Below are 21,392 nucleotides of genomic sequence, written 5' to 3' on the forward strand. Positions count from 1 at the left end.
GCCTCTGCAGTTATGCAATCAAAAGCACCACCTGTGACTACCTGCAAAGACCACCATTTAACAGGACTTATCTCTGATAAGCTAAGGGCCCTCATATAGTTGGATAGTTACCATAGTGGTCTTCCAAGGATAGTTTATTCTATAAATTATCACTATGCAACATAGAGTAATAGAAAACTTGCATCTCATTGTAACAGACACGTGTTCTGATTGCTAAATAATAAAAAGCTGTAGATAGCCTTCCAGACACTGGAATGCTGTATAAATCCAGAAAAATCTTCAGACTTTTCTAATACGCTCCATCATGAACAGGGAATTCAACACAATTAAAATGCCAATTCAATATCTCTGGCATATTTTTAAACTTCTTTTTCCCAGCAAGTGACTTCAGTGTATATTTAGGTAGTTTTAAAATAGGAAGTCACATGGAGGATATTTCTATTATACACAGTCCATTAAAAATCAGTTTTCCCATTTAGGGCCCAAACATGTCATGGCTTCTCTTTTATTTCCCTGCAAGAGAAGACTTTTTTAAATTGGAGTTTTTTGTGTTCTGTTTAAATTCCTTCAGGAAATTACTCTTTGCATGTTGACTGAACAGCTGTCAATGTCAAGCAAACAGCTGCACCATGAGAGTACAGTTTTCTGAATTCCACAGTCTGACTTGTAGACCTATCATCTACCCAGATCTGTGTAAATGTGGTACAATTTCTAAACACCTTATGATCCACCTCCATGGGCCACTGTCAACCAAAGAGAAAAACATCAATGTACATCCTCCTACTGGTAAACCAAAACATAGTGTTCTGAAGCTGAACTGTAGTTTTCAGTGGGGAAACAGGTAAGGTCATCACTGTGTTGAATAGCTTAATTCACATTTTAACAGAACACTAACATCAATAAGAGACCACTGCTGTAATCAAAATACATTTCTCCATGGATCTACTCTTAGCACCTCTGTGAGACACAGTGTTCACAGAATCACAGAATGTGCTGAGTTAGAAGGCACCCATGAGGATCATTGAGTCCAACTCCTGGCCTTGTACAAGATACCCCATGAGTCACACCCATGTGTCTTTATTTTATTTAATGTTACTTAATAACAATGTTATTTCATTCTTACAATTTGTATAAAGGTAAGTAGATGTCAATTCCAGTAAGACTATACTGTTGAGATGCCTTGCATGCATGGAGTTACAGAAATAAGGTGTAATTTCAAAGATACAATAATTCAGATGAACTGAACAACAAATATAGCAACTCAGATGAACTGGCATTCAGTCATGATGTTTAAAAGGAAAAATCATTATATGATTGCCCTGGTTTTGGCTGGGATATAATTAATTTTTTCCCAGTAGCTGATATAATGCTGTGTTCTGGATCCAGGATGAGAATAATGTTGATAGCAACAATGAAAACATCGGTACATTAAGTAGTGTTTACCTAAGCCAAGGACTTCTCAAGTGTCCACGCTCTGCCAGTGAGGAGCTGCACAAGAAATTTTGAGGGAGCATGTCCAGGTCAGATGACTCAAACAGGCTAAACATGGTTATTTCACATGAATGTTATGGACATATTTCACATGTCCATCATTAACTGGGGATGGTCAGGACCTGTCATTGCTGCTTAGGGATGGGCTGGGCACCAGCAGGAGGTGAGCACTGTATCATGTATCAGTTGATATTATCATTAATAGCAGCAGTAGTGGTAGTACTACTGCTCCTGTATTTCACTTTGTTTCATTTATTAAACCCTCTTATCTCTCTCACAGAAAGTTTTACATTTTCTCCCTCTGCTTCTCATCCCCATCCCATCTGGCAGAGGGGCAAGTACTGTGGTACTGCATGGTCCTCAGCTGATGGCTGGGGCTGAAGCATGACACTGAGCTGACAGCACAGCTCTTTCCTCCTGCCTACCATTCGCTGCATTGGGATTAGAGCTCAAGTCCCATAGTTACCATAGCCTTACTCACCTCTGCTGGATGCTGAATTATATACAGGCAGGTGGAGACCTTTAGTGGATGTACAGGCAGGAAAGGACACAAACACACCTTCTGAGGACGGCTATATGGTGAAAGGGAGTAAGAGAACAATAAAAATAATCAGCAGCTTGTGAAAGAATATATAACTACATTGCACAATACATATTCCCTAAGAACTTAACCTAACCACATCGTATTAAACCTCATGTAATTTTATGTTTGAAACTCCTTTCACTTCTAAAAATAAAGAGGCAAGACTTTCATTGAAACAGCATTTTGAGAACAGTGTTCAGACACTTCCTGTAGTTTGGTTTGGGTTACAGCACTCTGAAAATTCTTCTGTCATCTTCAAGATGAGCAGCTTACTAGTATCCGTACCCTTATTAGACAAGTCTGTTACTTTTTTCCTAACAAGTTAGTTTCAACAATATGATGACCTATAATAGAACATACAATATTTACAATTTATATTTATAATGATTGATTAGAATACAACATTTTAGACGTATACACACATGAAAACCCAGACATGCTGTATTTTACTTTTTTATAATTCCATCTATGCTGAAGACATGTAGAGTGAAAACAGAAAAATCCTTATCAGGAACATCCAATCTAAGTCAGAAAAAAATGTATTTAAAATTCTTTAGTGTACTGTTTCAAGCTGTTGAAATGACTAGCTGAAGAACAGTATTAAAGAAATTAACTTATGCTTAGTATGAAACTGATCTGCTGAATGATCAAGAATAAACAGAAGCAAAGAAGTAAGCTTGAAGTTTTACACAGAGAAATTGAACTGTCACTGCAGAAAAAAACACATTTGCGTGCACATCCATGGGCAGATGTCACTCTAGCTCTTTGCACAGATTATCCAACTACTCAGGAAAATGAAGAATTTTCTTAACAGTGAAACTCCTACATGTATTCATCAATTAAAATCACACCATCTCTGCAAACAAAACTCTATATGCTTAAAACATACAAAGTCAGAATTTTCAGCAGTGACAGGGACTTGGAGCAGAATTTCACCTGCACCCTCCTTGTAACCTTTACTGTTAACAGTTCATAGGCTGAGCACACAGGAGAGAAAGTAAGCAATGAATCACTGCAGCAGATGTGATTCAAAGAAGTGAATTCTGAAGACAGGTTCAGATTAAATTCATGATGAGCCTGACACAGAATGAATTTGCTTGCTCACAAGAGCATGCATCCAGACAGGTGGACTAAGTAATGCTACAGTAATCCACACCAGTACAAGTGATCCCCATTCAAACATTAGTATTTAATAGTAAATGGCAGCATTATAAAAAGGCAGTAAGAACTGGTAATCTCCTCTTTATCAGTTGACAGGCTGTGCTAATTTAAAACCTGTACTTCAAGCCCCAACAACTGAGGCACAGAGAATATCCCCTTCTTACAGGATATACAGTTAAAGGTTACCCAACACCAGTCACAATACAAAGTGAGGACAGGGGGAATGTTGATGCAAAACAAGGAATTGGTACTTCTCAAAATAAGCAACAGAAAAACTAATGTTAAATATTTAGACTAAAAGATTCACAGTCAATAAATCAACGTAATGACAAACTGGAAATTATTCTGATACACTCTTCTGGTGTACTGTTCCAGTAGCCTGCTGCCTGTTTTTCCTTCTTGTACTGGCATTTTCCTGCTGCTAATACAGCATAAATTTGGCACATTCTGGTGTATTAATGGTCAGGCTTCGGGCCTAAAATGAAGCACTCAGTAACCTGACTATTCAGTGGGCTACCCAAGAGACCTTCATGATGAATGAACTGAAAACAACCTCACTTCCAGGTCTGATGGGTTGTTCTCCAGTGCAGTCCCTTATCGTTTTCCCAAATGTTCTCAGATGTGAGCAATTTAAACAGAAATCTCTGTTTTGATAATAACCTAGAAGCAGCAAATACTGTGGGGGCTGGTTTTTTGCCTGTGCCCTGATTGTTAAGTTAAAGTTCATCCTCTTTTTGATCATCAGGTACATCAGAAACTCAGGTGTGTGTACGAAGTGTGACTCCTTGGTTTCTCCCCAATAGCTGGTTCACTCCAACAGCTGGTTTCACTTATAAGATAAGTTGTTAAAGGTCTCCCCATTATGACATTTTCTGCTGAAGAGAGATGAAGGCATGAAAATCTACTAAAGGAAGCTGTTCCAGAACAGTTATCTGTTGACTTCAATCCCATGAGCTACACTGTTCATTACCTCTCATAAGCACACAAAAGAACTTCACAGTGATTTCTGACCTCAGGGTGTTTAATTACAACAATTTTCGCTAGATATAACTTACTTTCAAGTCTCCCTTTGGCATTTGCTTTTTGTATTTTCCACACTGGTTTGGATTTTTCACAGATAGTTTAGGCCTTGTTAATCTCACAGAAAAAAAAAAAACCAAACAAAAATAAAGAAATTACTTGGAAAGTAAGTATTTTCAAATAGCTGCAAAAATAAATTCTGCCTATAATTTGATCTGTAGGGAGCAGAGAACAGACTATGACAAATAAAGAATTTCCCAATATAATTTAATTACTTACATATGCATATACATCACTTAACTTTAAGCACCCAATTAGGTACCTAACTATGTTGAATACACACTTTTACAACCCCATCTTGAGCACACAAGACTTACTTCTGTAATTTTATTTTGGATCCTAACAGCTATTTGTGAGACAAAAACCCCCCAACATTGTTTCTTCATGAAATCAACATTACCAGTCCACATCTGTGGGACAGGAAGCACTACAGAACAAACCAAGTTCTGTTCCACCCCCACAAAAGCTGCCTTTGCTCTGAGAAAGGCCACCTAGGCAGAAAAGACATTTAGTCTTTTTCTTTTGTTTAAAGATGCTGTTTTACTCTTGCCCTACATACACAGCTGATATTACAGAAAAGAAGCAGCACAAGGAACTTCGTTAACACTGAACATCATCTTTTTCTCATTTCTGGAGATCTAAGTAGCAATCATCTCTAGGCAGGAGCACTAGTTTTCAGAATATTAAGGAAAAGGTTTGTGGGTTGGGATTAGGATTTGCAGAGGATAGTTTTAGGATATTTTTACAGGATATTCTCCTGTATGCAATTTCAGTACAGCTCAAAGCTACCCAGTGGATTCTTAACGGTTTTTCAATACAGCTTTTCTAGTCTAAAATTGATGATGAAGTAACCTATCACAAAGGCATGATTAAAAGAAAAAATCATCATTCCACATTTGGCAAGAATGCTCCATATGAAAAAGACAGCCACGTACATGTACGGACTTAATAGCTTTCCTTCCATTATTTATATCTCAATGAATGATACTCAGAATAACATTAAGTCTACCTTCCCAGCAGAATTGAATCTGGACAGGGGACTGTGGTATCAGATTTAGTGTGATTATGAGTTTCTGGGCAGAGATACTCCAAAAGTAAATATGCTTCTTCTGAAAACAAGCTTAATTCTGTGAATGCAAGTGAGTGTATTCATACACCCATAGTCAGAAAACTACAGTAAATTATTCAAGGATTTGAATTCAAAGTAAGCAAAAACTAACAAAGTTGCAGTCTTATGCTCAGCATTTATAGACATTTGTATGGAAACATACAGAGGTTAAGTGTGCCAAGCACATGTTCTAGAAACAATGCTTCCAATATTAAAATAAGGAAGAAGCTGATGTTTATTAACTACTAACACTTGTAGCAACATATTCATGTTCCACCACATATTGCCAAGGTCAGGCCCCAGACTGTATTTTCAAAAAAACATGCCTGCCAAAACAGAAATGGCTGCTTCAAGTTAATGAGATTTTTCTACTGTTTTTGTCAAAACACCAAGGGTTTCAAGGTCACAACCCACCTGAGAAATCTGAAGAAAAGCCACAAAGTTACTATATGTTTGTTTTATATTAACACTATTAGGTATGTTTTATACTGACAGAAGTCCATTACTCCCACACATTAAAACAACATTCAGGAGTTTTACAAAGCTAGGGTGAGGGGTGAAGTTTAAAAGGAGAAGCCCAGATATTTTTTAAAATTTGAAAACTAATGCTACTTTTGCTACCTTTATGTTAGAGGACAAACAAAAACTAAACATTTCTTTTAGGTAACATTTTGCATTATCCACCTTACCTCTACAGTTATAAAGGGAGCATAAAAGAATATAGATCTATTTATCTATAGATAAGTAGATCTTATACACAGACCTTACACATAGATATGTATAAACTTACTCATTTAGAAAGAAACAAACCTAACCCAACATTTAGAAGAAAAACACAGTCTGAAGTTAATATAACAGAACATTCAATAGTACAAACTTTCAGTAAATAATCCCATGAAAACAGCAGTTAAATGCCAGGCAGTTCTCAAAAATGCACATCAATTGTAAAGTGTTACTAATAATTAAACACAGAACATTTTTATGACACTACACAAACCTCTGGTGTGTATTCTGAGCGCTGGAGATGCCAGATCAAAAATACCTGAAGTAATTTCTCATGTCATCAGCACAGTCTGGGTTTCTTCTAGGCTTATTGTGGACATTCTTTAATCAAGCAAAATTTCAAGCCTTATTTTTAATGTGGTTTCCTGAGAAAAATCAGGCACAGAACATTACTCTGACTTTATTGTATTCCAACTTCTATTTCTTCCTCCTGTCTCTTTTAAAAAATTTACCAAGTCACTGGTCATGAGGCATAAAAATGTAAAATTAAATCTCTACAAACTTCATTAGGAGTCAAAAGTCACATAAAACACAGTGTCAGAAACACAGGTGGAGGGAGCACCAAGAACAATAACAGAGCACTTCTTTTTCCACTTGATAATCTGTATAACACCAGCTTCCTGACAAAGAAAAAAAAGAAAAAGAAAACCTAAAAAATAAAAAAGGCATAATGCCAATTTTTTACTTCCCAAAAGAAGTTTTAAATAAAACAGGTGTATGGGTTGCTTTTGTTTCAGTATTTCAGATTTTTAATAGTGCAACCAGTGAATTTAATGGAACATATCTCTGTTCCCAGAGTAAAAACATACACTTAGATGTGTATGCACAGGAAAAATATCTCATACAAATCACAGTGAAAATCTTTTGTTCAAGGAAAAGATTACACACAATAATGGAAAAAATTTGTTTCCATGTTACCCAACAATATGAATAATCTATTTTGCAAACAAATTGTCTTCAGGTGTAAAAAGGTAACTATTTAAAGAAAATTTAGCTATTTTGCAGATCATTTTCCAATGCACATCAAATGTTCACTGTGTTGAAGAGCTTGAAGCCCCTGAGTTTGAATGTCAGGACTTCATACAATACCATATCACTATCAGCTTCCTCCTTTTACTGTTTCAGAGTACCAGCCAGGAAAAAAAGGCATCCTCCTAGGAACACTCATTTAGACTAACAGTATCAGTGGATCAACAGCAGAATGGCCTCAGCTGGAAAAGATTTTTGAGATGATCACATTCCAACTGCCCAGACATAGTCAGGGACACCTTCCAGGATCAGGCTGCTCAAAGCCCTGTTGTTCCCTTGAACACTCCCAGAGATGGGTCACCCACAGCTCCTCTGGAACAGCTGTTCCAGCAACTCACTACCCTTATAGCAAAGAATTTATTCCAAAGATCTAATCTAAACCTAATTTTATCTCTTTTAACTTATAGATCTTGCTCCTTTTACACTTTAAACCTGTAATGTATTCTGGTACGGGTTCCAAAACTTTTCTATCTAGTTCCAGGAAAAGCCACTGCAGTAAAAAATATTAAATTAATTAAAATATGCCAGATTAAATTTAGCATTTTGTACCAGAAGACATTTAAGGCAGTATCACAAACTTCCAAACCAACAAGACCATAAAATTGACCAATTAAACAGAGGTTACCATTGTATTCAACAAGTTCATTTCCAGAGAACTTTCCCCATAGCTGTACATTTGATAAAGCATAGCATCTGTTCTTGCCACAAGGTACTATCAACACAGCAAACTTGGTCACAGTATAAAGAAAATACTGTGTTCAAAAAGCAACACAGTATTTTCAGACAAAAACTGCCTTTGAACTGCCCGATAAGCCCACTAACATGGTCAAGGGATACAGCAAAGGGAAAAGGCAATGAGACGGGGTCAGAGATACTTCAGAGAAGAGGTACAGAAAGAGGTTCAGAATGGGGACAGGAAGACAGAGTCATCTCCCTGCCTCCCAACAAAGCACACAGTATTAGTGAGCAGCTAGGAAATCACAGAACTATTTCCTAGCACTTAGATTTCTGGTAGATTTCTCAGATTCCATGTAGGAGCAGGAGAACCGCTGAGAGTTGGTACTCTTAGCAGCTCTCCTGCTCCTACATGGTTTGGGGAGAAGATACATCCCTTGCCCTTCTTTCTGTCTTCCACTCTAACCACAGCCACTGGTGCAAAACACTGATTTTCCACCATAGTCAACCAATTTGAAAACTTCGCTTTCTTGTAAATTTGAAACAGTCTTGGGCCTGTGCCCAGAGCACTGGATTTCACAAAACCCGAGCAAAGAATAAGGTAGTTAATTCACAGAGGCATCAAAGAATACCAGCAGAGACTAAGGGCAAAAAGAAACACTTATTTACATCTGTTTCATGAACAGCTAAGTTGCATCACATAATGGGCAGGGGGAGAAATTCACAACAATAAAAAGCTGTCCATTTTCAAAAGTTACTAAAGCATGAAGATACACTTTTTAGTTCAGAAAATCACAAAACCACTATTCCTATCAGCCACAAATATCATTCTACCAGTGCCCAGTATTTATGATGATCCCCAGGCACCTGCTATTTATTACTTAGCTCTCCACCACAGAACTTCATGTTTGACCCATTTGCTCTGAGTATGGTTTACTGGCACAAATCATCATTTAAAAAAAAAAAAAAAAAAAAAAAAAGAAGCAATAGACCATTATCCAGCTCCTACACTCAGCAGGAGAACATAAAGCTCAGCGAGATAAGCATTGAAAACAAGAGCAAAGACTATATGTGGTTTCATTTTAACATTTATTTTCAGAGCAACCCAATATATTTCAGGGATTATGTCCTGAGCTCCTACTGAGGAAAAAAAAAGCAACACATGTATCTCAAAAACAGCTAAATTTTTAGCAGTTGACAGCCAGCTACTAGAAACAGGATTTACATCACTAACTCATTTCCTCTTCAGCACCAAACAACGATCAGCTTGTAATGATTTTCAGTCAAAGTTCAACTGGTCTGGATTGTAACAACTATAGCAATACATTTGATAAGCCCTACTTACAAAGATTGCAAGATGTTATTTCCCTAGATTTAAGACTAAAAAGGCAACTTTCCAGAAGTAAGAGACAGAAGCAGTCACTTACTTAGTTCATTACAAGCTCTGAGTTCTCATTAAAGAAAACCTTCCTATTTCTTTGAAAACTACATCAGTTAGTGCAGGTCTTCAGAAATTAGGCAAATAAACATACATACATAAATAGATGCATACATTTCTCTTTAGAAAATGTCTATTTGTAAAAAAAATATCTAAAATTAATGAAGAAAATTACTTCCAAGTATCTGGTAGCTTATGCATCATTTTGAACTTCTCTTCTATTTTGCATTATATTTTTCACAGTGGTTTTCAACACGAAGTAAATAGTACAAGAGATTTTATCCTCATCATCAGTAGTAGTAGTAGCAGCATATATTGAAGACACAGTATCTGGAGAACTACCAATTATGGGTGAAGTGGCTTTTATGGAGAAGTTTACAACACTACAGTGACATGTAATTATACTGGAAGAATTTTAAGTAAATTTGGACATTTCCTTTAGACTTTGACACTACAATAGGAATATTATTTAGGTTATCCAACAAAATTAGTAGATTCTTTAGTACAGCATGTGTATGAACCCTGTAAGAGTATGCTATCCTTAATGAGTGACCTTCTGCATATTTTTATGCTGAAAGTACGGAGAGAAAAATCAATATATTTCAGAAATGTGGACAAAGGCAGCACAAGCCTTATTAAAGACTTTTAAATTGTGTTGTGTTCTCATGTGTCCATTTCCCAAGGCAAATAACCTTTCTGCCTGACCAATTAAATCATAAATAAAGGACAAACAATTTAGCTTGGGATTTTTTTTTCAGCCTGGTATGTTCACAGCAGCTTTACAAGCCTAATCAAAACATATCCAATGCAACAAGTATCTTCTAGTGCTTTAGAAGACAAAAGGTGCAAAGAAGAAAAGAAAAAAATATCCACACTGTATCATTTTCTGAACTTTTAACAAGAAAGCAGACTTTGGCAGGCAGCTTTCTTTGTAAATAACTTAAATTAACAAATCAATAGGAGAACATTCTTTCAATAGCTTAACTGTTTGCATTAAAGTTGGCTGTGGTTTCCACTGGAACTAATAGGAGTAAATAAATAAAATAGTATTTAGCTTATGCAGCACTGCAGTCATTACAGAAAGGCCAGGAAAGCCAAAAACTAATGAGCCTGAGATTGTTGACATTTTCATGCATCTTGGCTCTAAAGTCTGGCAAAATACCTGGCACCCTGACAAGCTTGATGCCAGACAGCTAGCAGAGCTTTAAATCTGTTGAAGAAGGTGAAGCAGTAATGGCATTTAAAGTGTGCCATTGGGACATTAAGAAGTTAAACTCAAGTCTTACATTGCCAGCTTATAATTCTCAATCTGTTTCACAAGCTCAGATGATACCACAAGAAAAGACAAAGCACAAAGACTGTGTAACCAAAACACAAAACATCTCATGAAAAAGTCCTGAATTTCCCAGGGAAGAGAGGAACCCATCAATCCAAGCAAGAAAGAGGAAAAAATTAAAAATAAATAAATAAATAAATAAATAAAACATTTTCAACAATACAGCACCATCATCCTGGGTCTGGTAGGCTTGGTAGCCCCTCGCACGCCTGCACAAAGAGCCCCTCTGCACATGACTCTCAGAAACTGTGGCTGACTCTCCCTCTTCTCCTCAGTCTGGCAGCTTGCTGCGAGGTAACACAGGCTCTTCAGCACCCCATGTATAATAAAGGTTCATAATTAAAACTTATTTAGTGAGACAGGGAAGCTGAGGTTACGACACTGCTAACAGGAGCCACTGACAGTACATTCCAGGTGCAGTGAGGGGTTAAAACTGCAACTGAAGCTGCGTAAATGCAGTCTACAAATCTCAATCTTCCTGCACTGCTGTTTCATTATTTCTTGTTTATTGATGAAAAAAGTTCATTGATCAACTTTACATTAAGGGTAATATTGCAAAAATCTATCCAGCCAAGAATAAAATCTTCTAACACTATATTTCTAATTCCCAGCTTATGGGGTTTTTTCAGTTTTAAATTTGAATTACATGAGCAACAGTATCTTCAAAACACCTTGACCAAGTTTCAGTAAAACTGCCCTTTCTATCTCCACAAAAGGAATAGGTCATTTCACATTTGAAATGTAGGTCTCTCATGCAACTTCACCATAGTATTTTAAACACAGAACCTATTGAAATATATACTTTATTTTTTAATAACAAAACCAAGTCTGAGTCCTAGTTTGAAACAAGCAGATGAAAAAAGGGAGTTAAATTAAAAGCTCACTTCTGCACCAAATGAAGTCAAGGGAATTCTGTAGGTGATTTTTAATGAAAGCAGGATCAGTTCCCACACATATTTCAGAAGTTAAAAGAGCTAAATTCTTATGTCTCTCAATCCACACAACAATGCTCTATCCTGTCATTTACAGCTATGAATTTAACCTTTACTCCTTTCAAGAAAATTCTTAAACTCTACTAAATGAAGGTATTGTTACAATTTATTACAGTAAAATAGAGCACAAACAGTATTCCCTTCCTAAATGATATTTAGCATTAACATGATAGTAGATAATGTCTATCAGACGAAACTCCTTTAAAGAATAGATACTCCTATTAAAAGAAAGATTCTGTAACCTATCTTTAACTGAACGCAAGCAAAAACACAGTTACTAGAGTATATGACAAACAAACTGTGTGGGGAAAATGGTTAAATATGAAATAGAATAGCAATAAAAGTATTCTAGTATAATATTCATTTCTGCCATAGATGATAGAAGAATGGAGCTGTGTTTAGACACTCAGAAAACTTCAGTATAACTCAACAATATAAAACAATACCAAAAAGGCTGTGTGCAATGTTCTGTTCAGACTTCCCGATGCCACTTAGCTGTGAGAGCACTTTAAATGCCACACTGCACTCTAGTGTCCTTTTTATGAAGAACAGCAGTTCTGCCAAATACACTGCTTCTGATCTAGCATCTATCTTATTAAAAAGTAGTCAGTTTTCTGATATAATGTAACAAAATAATGTATTTTAAAACAGCATACCTGTTATTTGAAAGTAAAAAGTTATTTCTTTAACATATGTTGATTTTTACAGAATACAGAGTATCTCTTTTATTTAACCCAGCATCGAATTCATTAAGCCATTCTAAAGCATTTCCCAGATACTGGAAGATGCTGCTTATATAAGGTAAACAATCAATTCAGCACAAATGTTTTTTAATGCTTAATGCAGCAGTCACCACATCAAACCTCAGAACCACAGTGATTTTTACCACTCAACGTGCTTTGCAGGCTTCAGGCCCTAGGAAAAAATACCCCAAAATAATGTTTTCTTTAAAATAGGAAAGTTAGAGGTCTGTTGCATAGATGAAACTTTCTTGTGTAACTTGGAAACATTAGTTTTATTACTAGCATAGTATATATTTAGCAAGCATGCTTATAAAAGTTAACAAAAAAAAGGTTAGACTGCACTTGAGTATCCCATTAAGAAGTTGACAGGAATAAGAAGGATCACAACAGCTAATAGCTAACTTTGTGCTCATAAAAATATCATGGTCTGAGAGGCCACTGGTATTAACTTAAACAGTTAAATAGTAATAGTAAAAGTAATAAGTAAAAAGCTATAAACAGACTCATAAAATAATTCAGAATTGGACAGCTTTGGACTCGAAGCAGACATAATTTCAAAGGCCTTGAGCTAACTGATGTTAGCCTACCAGAGTGTCACCTGGCAACCAGCTTTAGCATTTAACCGCTCTCAGGAAGTTAAACTCGCTTTTTTGTGAAGCTGAAACACAACTACACTCTGATTGAAACTGGCAGGACAGGGCCTCTTCTCGCACCAGGGGATGTTGCTGGCCCACGCGTGCCCGGCTGCCCGCCTCTGCTGCATGTGGCTCCCTTGCAGGCCAGCACGCAGGCTGACAGTGACACCGCGGCTCGTTTAGCCCTGGGAAGCGAGCCTCGAATGTGCTGAATTTCCTGAGGTTCCTCATGCCCAGACAGCCGTCAGTGTCTCTCCGAAGGGCAGCGCTAACCTCCTGCAGGAGCACTGTTCCCTCCACCGGGCTGTGGCCTGCACAGCGCCTTCCCTCCCGCCCGCCCGGGCACGGCAGCACGGTCAGTGGCGCTGCCCGCAGCATGAGCCCCCGCCAAGACCTCTCCTGCTTTGAACTGTGCATTGCTTGAGCTCAACAGGCCGGGAGGCTCTCTTTATTTAGTTTATTTTGTAAACCTATTACCTACTCTGTATATTCCCAGCTTGATTTATGTAGGAAGGTCCCAAACACTCCCTAAATATTCTTAAATTCAGACCAAGGTAACCACCCCCTACTCCAGAACCAGAACCTGTTATCACGGTTACAGACAGTTAAATCCATTAACCAGTTTGTCAAAGAATGGTGTGCTCCTCTTCCATTTGTCCCCTACCCACATTTGTTTTATTGGTACATGACTTCATTAGGCCTCTGATATTGCCCCTACTAAATTCCTCCTGACCCCTCTCCCAACAGGTACAAAATCTGCATTTGCCAACATGAACAGAATACAAAATGGAAGCAGTGGTTCAGAACAGAGGTATATTAAATCATAACCAAATTAATAGATTTTGACAGATTATATCCACTGTACCATTATAAACGTCAATGACATCACTGAAGCAGTTTTAAAGACTTAAGCTCCATGATATTTGGGTGCCTAGATATCTTTAAAACCACTTGAGTTTAAAGCACATATTCATCATCATCCCTGTTCACTTTTGTAAGGCATAGGTGTGAGTGGGCTTGGTGTACACAAGGGGTTATTTTTTAACCTACGTGGAGATGACATATTCTAAAAGGCACTTAAAATCAACTTAATACACTGTATTAGCTGCCTGCTGTTCATATATTAGGATTTTTAAAAGAACTTTGATGATCAAGGAGAATTTAACATAGTCTCCAGAAGAATCAGCACAATTAGAATTCATTGATATTTCGTTGGTATTTTAATGAAGAAATTTCCTATTAGAAAGTACAATTAACAAGCCCTTCTATTAGAAACAAAATAAACTATAATGATTTTACAGCCTTATAGCTTCATTTGTTGAAAATTCTAACAAATAGAATTTCTGAAGTTTCTAACCAACAATTTTAATAAATCAGGGGAGGGGAAAGAAAGGCAGCTTATTCCTAAATTGCTTAAGTGTAATACTGAATTAAAAAATACCAGGAAAAACAAGTTCCATACATTATAAAATTGAATTGACTGCTTCTGTTTCGTATACATAGCAAACCATAAGAACCTCGGAATCATAACTCTGAAACTTTTTTAGATCATCCTTTTTTATCAAATACCACTGTCTTGATTTACCACTTTACAGCTGTTAAGAATACAATCCATTGTTAACAAAACTAGCCTTATCTCTAATTAACTTTTCTGCCAGTAGATTTCCTCAGACTGTTTGGCATCCGCAATTAACCCATAAACTCTAGGTGCTTTTCAGATCAGGAGTATTTTCGTTCCACTATCTGACAAAAGCATCAAAATATTGAATTCCTGAACATTTCATATTCATTCCAATTTAACCCGCTTATTCTCTTCCTTGTGCACAATTTGCCTAGTTTCAATTTCATTAAACTGGACTTTTGGAATAAATAATTGGCTTTGTGAATGCTCCTCTAACTGCTTCTGAGGTGAAAGGATTCAAGAAAGAGTTAGGGAATTTAGTTGAGGACCCAGTGGGCATAGCCAACCAAGGGGATCAATTCTTGGGTCCAAATATCTACACTTGGGGGAAGATTAATTCCATCCTGAGTATATTATTTTCCCCAGAACAGGTCCAGATGATTAGAGCTGCTGGCATAAGAATATGGAGAAAGATCACCATCCAGGACCCCAGGTGCCAACAGGTGAACAGAAATTGCCACTAATGGATCCCAGCTGGAACCCTAACCAGGAGGAGGGGAGGAGGACCATCATAGAATATAGGTCTTTGATAATTCGGGGGATCAAAGAGTCAGTTCCCAAAGGAACTAATACCCAATTAGCATCTGAGCGGGCACAAGAGAAGAAACTCCTGCGGCCCGGCTTAATTGCTTAAAGCGGAACTTCCAACTGTACTCTAAAATAGACCCAGACACCCCAGAAGGTCCAGTGCTACTAAAGGTCCAGTTTGTTACCAATTCTTGGCCTGCTATACGGAGAAAATTGGAAAAGATTGAAGATTGGCAAGAGAAGGATATTAATGAATTGAGAGAAACACTGAAGGTGTATTTAAGGAGGGAAGAAGAAAGAGCAAAGGCCAAGGCTAGGATCATGGTTGCTGTAGCTAGAGAAAGTGGGGGGGCAAGAAACTCTATCCCACGATCCAAAGGTTATGTGATCATTTCTTAAGAAATAACCTGGGCATAGGTGTATATGGCCTGGCAAAAGCAATTACAAAAGAGTGTTTAATTTGCCAAAAAGTAAACCAGAAGGTTATGAGAAAGGTAGCACCTGGAGGGAGGGAATTAGCTCTAAGACCTTTCCAGGGCATACAGATGGGTTTCACTGAGATGCCCTCAGTGCAGGGATACAAACATTTACTGGTTATAGTACATCATCTCACCCATTGGGTGGAAGCCTTCCCAACAAAAAGGGCAACAGCCCAGGTTGTGGCAAGAGTAATCTTGGAGAACATTAGCCCCAGATATGGAATGGTGAACACCACAGACTCAGACCAAAATCCACATTTCATGGCCCGAACACTGCAAAACATAATCAAAGCTTTAGGAATGAAATGGAGATTACATACTCCATGGCACCCCCAGAGTTCTGGGAGGGTACAGAGGATGAACAAAACTTTCAAAAATGTACTGACTAAATTGATTGAAGAAACAAAAATGAATTGGCTAAAGTGTTTGCCCCTAGCGCTTTTGCGCATCAGAACAAGACCCCGGTCTGATATAGGGATTTCACCCTATGAAATGATATTTGGACTGCCATTTTTGTTAACACCCTATAGCACAGGAGACTACTTGGAAGGAGAAGAAGCTACCAGAAAATATTTAGGAGTCATTGGAAGAACCCTAGAAGGACTTAAAAGAAGAGGATACCTCCCCCAAACTTCCCCTCTGGACACAAAAGTACCTAATATTAACCCAGGAGATTGGGCTTTGATAAAATCCTGGAATAGTGGACCATCTATGCTTAAATTTGAAGGCCCCTTTCAGGTACTCGTCATCACGAATTTGGCTGTGCAGACCAAAGAAAAGGGTTGGACCCACATCACGGGAATAAAAGGACCGGTCTCACCTCTGGGCACTGGACGGGATTCAACATCAGTTTCTCCCTCTGGCATTGGACCAGATTCCACACCTCTCTCACCCCCCTACTCAGGACAGGATTCAACCACATCACGAGTTAATTCACCTGAATATACCATTATAAAAGGACCGAAAGACTTAAAGTTGACTCGAAAAAGGAAGAGCCAAAAAGACTGATTAATAGAAAAGAGTTTGGTATCAGAACCATACCGTATCCTAAAGTGTTATAAGACAGTTCTGTGTTTAAAAGAGGTTTGTAAAAAGCTTAAAGACTGTTAAGTAATTCTGGTTAAGTTCTCCCAACTTAGTACCAAAGACTCCAAGTTAATCTTCTACAGAGTGCTCCCCTAGGAGAAACTAAATTAGGAAAGACAGACCAAGAGAGGTTTAACCAGAGAAGCAGGTGGAAGGGACTCTAAAGAGCTTGAAGGCTTTTTCTTAGTAAAGTCCCCAAGAGGCAAGGCCGGGTGGGCAGGCTGTGCGAGATGACCCATACCGGACTCTTGGGAAGGGCAGTACTGATGGCTCTGATGGCTGGCTCTGATCTCTGGGGAGCCCAGCAGAGCCGGGCAGTGAGTGCTACCAACCCCGCTATGAGGAAGAAGAAATTCCTTGTCCAGAGTCCACATCAATTTTAACCCTAATTGTGTTAACCTCTCCCAGTTGGTCCTTTGTCAAGAGGATGAGAAAATGTATTGGATAGCCTGGAACACCACCACTTTTAGAGAGCAACTCCTGGGACAGTGCCCTGTAGGAGAAGCCTGGTTGTGCTTTGAACATGATGCTACTGAAGCAAGCCTGGTGGATCTGGTCAGAGAAAGAGATAGTAAAAGCAATAAGAGAACAAGACCAGCTAGAGATACCCTGAAGTAAGAGTCTATTCATGGATTCAGTGGGAAAAATCAGCCAAAAATTGAATCTAACTAATTGTTGGGTTTGCGGAAGTACCAGATGACCGAAATTTAGCCATGGGAAGGGATTAGTCTAAGGGTGTTAGAAATCTTAAACTGGATACAGAATAACCCAGAATTTAGTGTTACAGAGGTGAAGGGAAAAGAACAACGGGATCTGAAAACAAGAATAATAAGAGAAAAAGCTATTTTAAGAAAAGGGAAGGGGTACTGTACGCCAGTCAGAAGAATGGTTTGTAAAAGGTATTTAGCAGTTAAAAACTCTGCTACCTAGTGGATCCCAGGAGATCCAAATAAATTTTGATCTGTTGAGAAAAAAGAAGGGAACAAGTGCATCCACCATGAAGCACATGAACATTATGAGTGTGCTAAAAAAGGGATAAATCCCTTTTGGGGAATTAAAGAAATTTCTAAATATTGGGAATGCCCAACAGAAACTAAGAACGCATTTTGGGGGGCCCCTAAACACCTGTTTTGGATTTGTGGTACTACAGCATACACTAAATTGCCAGGAGACTGGTCTGGCAGTTCTAATTTTATCATTAGAATGATAAAATCAGCTTTCTTTTTATTACTCAAAGAATCTGGATGAAGTTTAGGAGTTCCTACATATGATGATTTAAGAAAAACCAAACGGAGGAGGCGAAGTGCAATAGAAATTGGAAGAATCCGAAGTTGTAAGAGCCAGGTTCGGATCCCATGAAAAATTATCAAGACTGATGGCCCAGCCACTTTGGCTCAAGATGAGTCCTGGGGTTATCAGACCCCGATATCCATGTTAAACAGAATCATCAGGCTTCAGGCAGTATCAGAGATGAAGAGTGCAATCATTAGAAACATCTCAAACAAAATAAGAAAACTAGCATGTGTAAGTAACCAAGAACAGACTCCTACACTTGATTCCAGTTGGTGGGATAACCTATGGACTTTCAAAATAGATCGGTGGAAAATAGTAGCTTTCCTCACTGTGTTTATACTTGCTGGCTTGCTCATTTTACCATGCTTTTTTTCCTGCTTAATTAAAATGGTAACATTTGTGATGCAGACCAACCTAGAGATCTCTAGAAAATTAGCCTGAAGAAACCAAAAAAAGTAATAAAGTTAAGTAACCATGATTACCAGAGTGCTTAAGAAATTGATAATCAATACAAAAAAATTAAAGAAGTTCTATGCTCATGTGTCAGAAATTGCAAGTTGATGCGAGCTTAAGTTTAAGCCCGATCAAAGAAAAAGAGGGGGACTGTTACGAGGAGAAAAGTTGCCAATTTTTTTTAAAGGCTGCAGAGCTCACAGGTTGAGCCAGTTGCTGCCAGGGTGGAGTTCAAACTGTTTGTCGTGGTAATCATCTGTTGTTAACAGTTTTTTGTTAACTACCTGTTGCTGATGGTTGGGAATTCCCCTTTTTGTCGAGTGGCACCCTGCTGCTTCCTGGAGGGTGGCACCGGATGGTGAAGAGGAGGGGACATGGGAGTTGGCACGCAAATGACATCGGGGCTGGCATGCAAATGAAGAAGCCCCTCACCAAATCTAGCAAAAACCCTTAAAAAAAACGAGCCAAAACGGAACTGAGGGGTCGAAGTGATGTCTAGACGTGAGGAACAGAATCCAGTGTCTGCTAAGACCCTTTTCACCCCTCACCCTAACCTAAAGATGTTGGCTGAGGATCTCAAATGTCAAACCAAAAAACTGGGACTCTCCTGGTGCTCTGGTGAGGACGGAAGCCCCAGCTCTGCCTGTCTGCAGACCAGCGGACAAAGCTGCATTATTCCTCCTCCTCCATGCCGTTCGCGGGAGCAGCGGTGGCGTGAGCATGACCGGTCAGTTCTTCCCACCCAAGCTGATTTTTAATAAAGGCATTAAAAAGGAGAAAGATCTCCTGCCCTATTTATTTCAACAGGTATGCTTCTAGAAACAGCAGAGACAAGTACTAGGCTGACAGATCCAGGAATCTGAACTGGGATTATTTATTCCAAGCAAAAAGCATTAGAGTTTTCGATGAAAAACATTTCAGCAGAGCTTGTGAAAAAAAAAGTACAATTCTGTTAACCCTATAAAAGTGCCAAGTGAAAACTGAATCCAGTGTTCAAAACACAATTTGGCTTTTAAAAAATGAGAAAGGGACACACATTGCACAGGATAAGTGTGAATGGGAGATCAGGGGGTGGAATGACATACAGTCATTAAAAGGGAGAGAGAAGACTCCAACAATTATCACAGCTGAAAGGGAAAACAAACAAACAAACAAACAAAAAATTTCATCAATGAAAGAAATCAGAAAAAAATCAAGTGGAAGAAGTCAGATGACCCTGATAAATCATTCTCAGATTACTTAGAAGAAAAAATAAATTCTGAGAAATTGTAGGCATACTGTTTCAACAATGGAAGAAGGTTTGAGTGATGCACCTGAAATGACAGGAAAGGTTTTTTGAAAACAAAATTCAAACTGAGGGAAAATGTACAAAAAAAAAGAAAGAAAAAACAGACAACAGGTAACTGAAAAGAATCTGACAGAATTAAGACCAATCAGTCACAGGATGCTCAGACATGCTCTGTAGTACATTACATAATAAATAACTCAGGGATATGTCAGGGCTGCCTCTCCTCAAAAGAGACAGCGCTGCAGCTGAAATTTACGTATGCCAATATCAGACGTAAACCCCAGATATCACATGAAAAATCACTGGATTTGCTGCACTTAAACCAACTCTTATTTGAGTATATGGATAAAAGTCTTCAGCTACTTTGTAACCCCCAAAGAATGGAAAGTAAAATTCATCCTTTTATAGGTTTTTGCTTTGTGCTAGGTTTACAAAAATCAAAAGCAAATCAAGAAAAATAACCATTAGTATTTTTTAGTATTCCTTATAAATTAACTGGGAAGGCTTGATCAACGTTGAAGCATTTTTGACCTCTTTTACAATGCACTACCATCCCCAAGGAAAAGGTGTGCTTGGTGTAATTACAGAGTAGAAGCCAATCAAACACACTACAATTTTTAACTAACAAAAGATGCAGTTCTTGTCTTCAGGCATGCTCCTATTAACCAATAGCTATCCATGGACCATATGTGGCCAGCCAGATATATCCTCTTTCCTTTTTTAATACCAACAGATCAAAAAAGTATGCTAACCAAGTCAGCTGAGGCACAAAACCAGCACCCTAAAAAGGTCACTACTCATCAATCTGATCACAATATAGTATGAAATTAATAAATGCCTTTGAAGTTCAGTACAGCAGAAATAAGTAACAGTGAAGTCACAAAATCTTTAGTTCACCAACAGCTCTGGCACCACTCAATATTGGTAATACACACCAAAGAAACATCAGCATGAAAAACTACTGCATATACAGTAAGTGCTAAACACAGAAGAAAAAAAAAAAAAGAAAAAAACCAATGTTTAGCTTGATATTTATAATTCTAGCCAAGAGAAGATACAGAATTTAGTCACCAAACTATAATCATTTAAAGCAACATCACCAGAAGCATGTTAAGATTATAAAAGGCACTGAACTTCCAATCTAATGCTTGATAGTTTTTCCACTTCAGCTATTCTTCTTGAAATGTGGTATAGATTACATATATCGTAGTTAATCAATTTCAAAAAAATTACATCTTAATTTGTAGTTGGTAAATTCCACATCTTTTTTACTACCAAGTATGCAAGTTCAAGACCCCCTCTTAACATTCCTCAAATCTCCTTGAGCATGAGCATCTTCTATTGAAAATAAATAAAAACTTAAAAGACATTTGTGTCTATCAAGCAAAAAGGGTAATTCTTGAATGGAAGAAACTTCCAGGTTGTATACTTTTGCTGTTCACACCCCCAGTCCTATTCAAATTCCTTAGCCTCTTCAGAAGAGCTGACATATTACAGCATGAGTATCTCTGCTTCTCCAGTGGCAAGAAA

The 21,392-nt window shown here is 38.0% G+C and overlaps 1 protein-coding gene across 1 annotated transcript in view; it reads right to left on the reverse strand.

The window, feature by feature from the left end:
• The window catches only part of DTWD2 (DTW domain containing 2), a 65,684-nt gene that overhangs the window by 35,450 nt on the left and 8,842 nt on the right, over window positions 1–21,392 (reverse strand). The window contains exon 2 of the mRNA XM_058043922.1: window positions 1,973–2,063. Coding sequence (XP_057899905.1) covers window positions 1,973–2,063 — 91 coding nt within the window. The remainder of the gene's footprint in view (window positions 1–1,972; window positions 2,064–21,392) is intronic.

The sequence above is a fragment of the Melospiza georgiana genome, chromosome Z (genome assembly GCF_028018845.1).
Source record: "Melospiza georgiana isolate bMelGeo1 chromosome Z, bMelGeo1.pri, whole genome shotgun sequence".
NCBI classification, from domain to species: domain Eukaryota; kingdom Metazoa; phylum Chordata; class Aves; order Passeriformes; family Passerellidae; genus Melospiza; species Melospiza georgiana.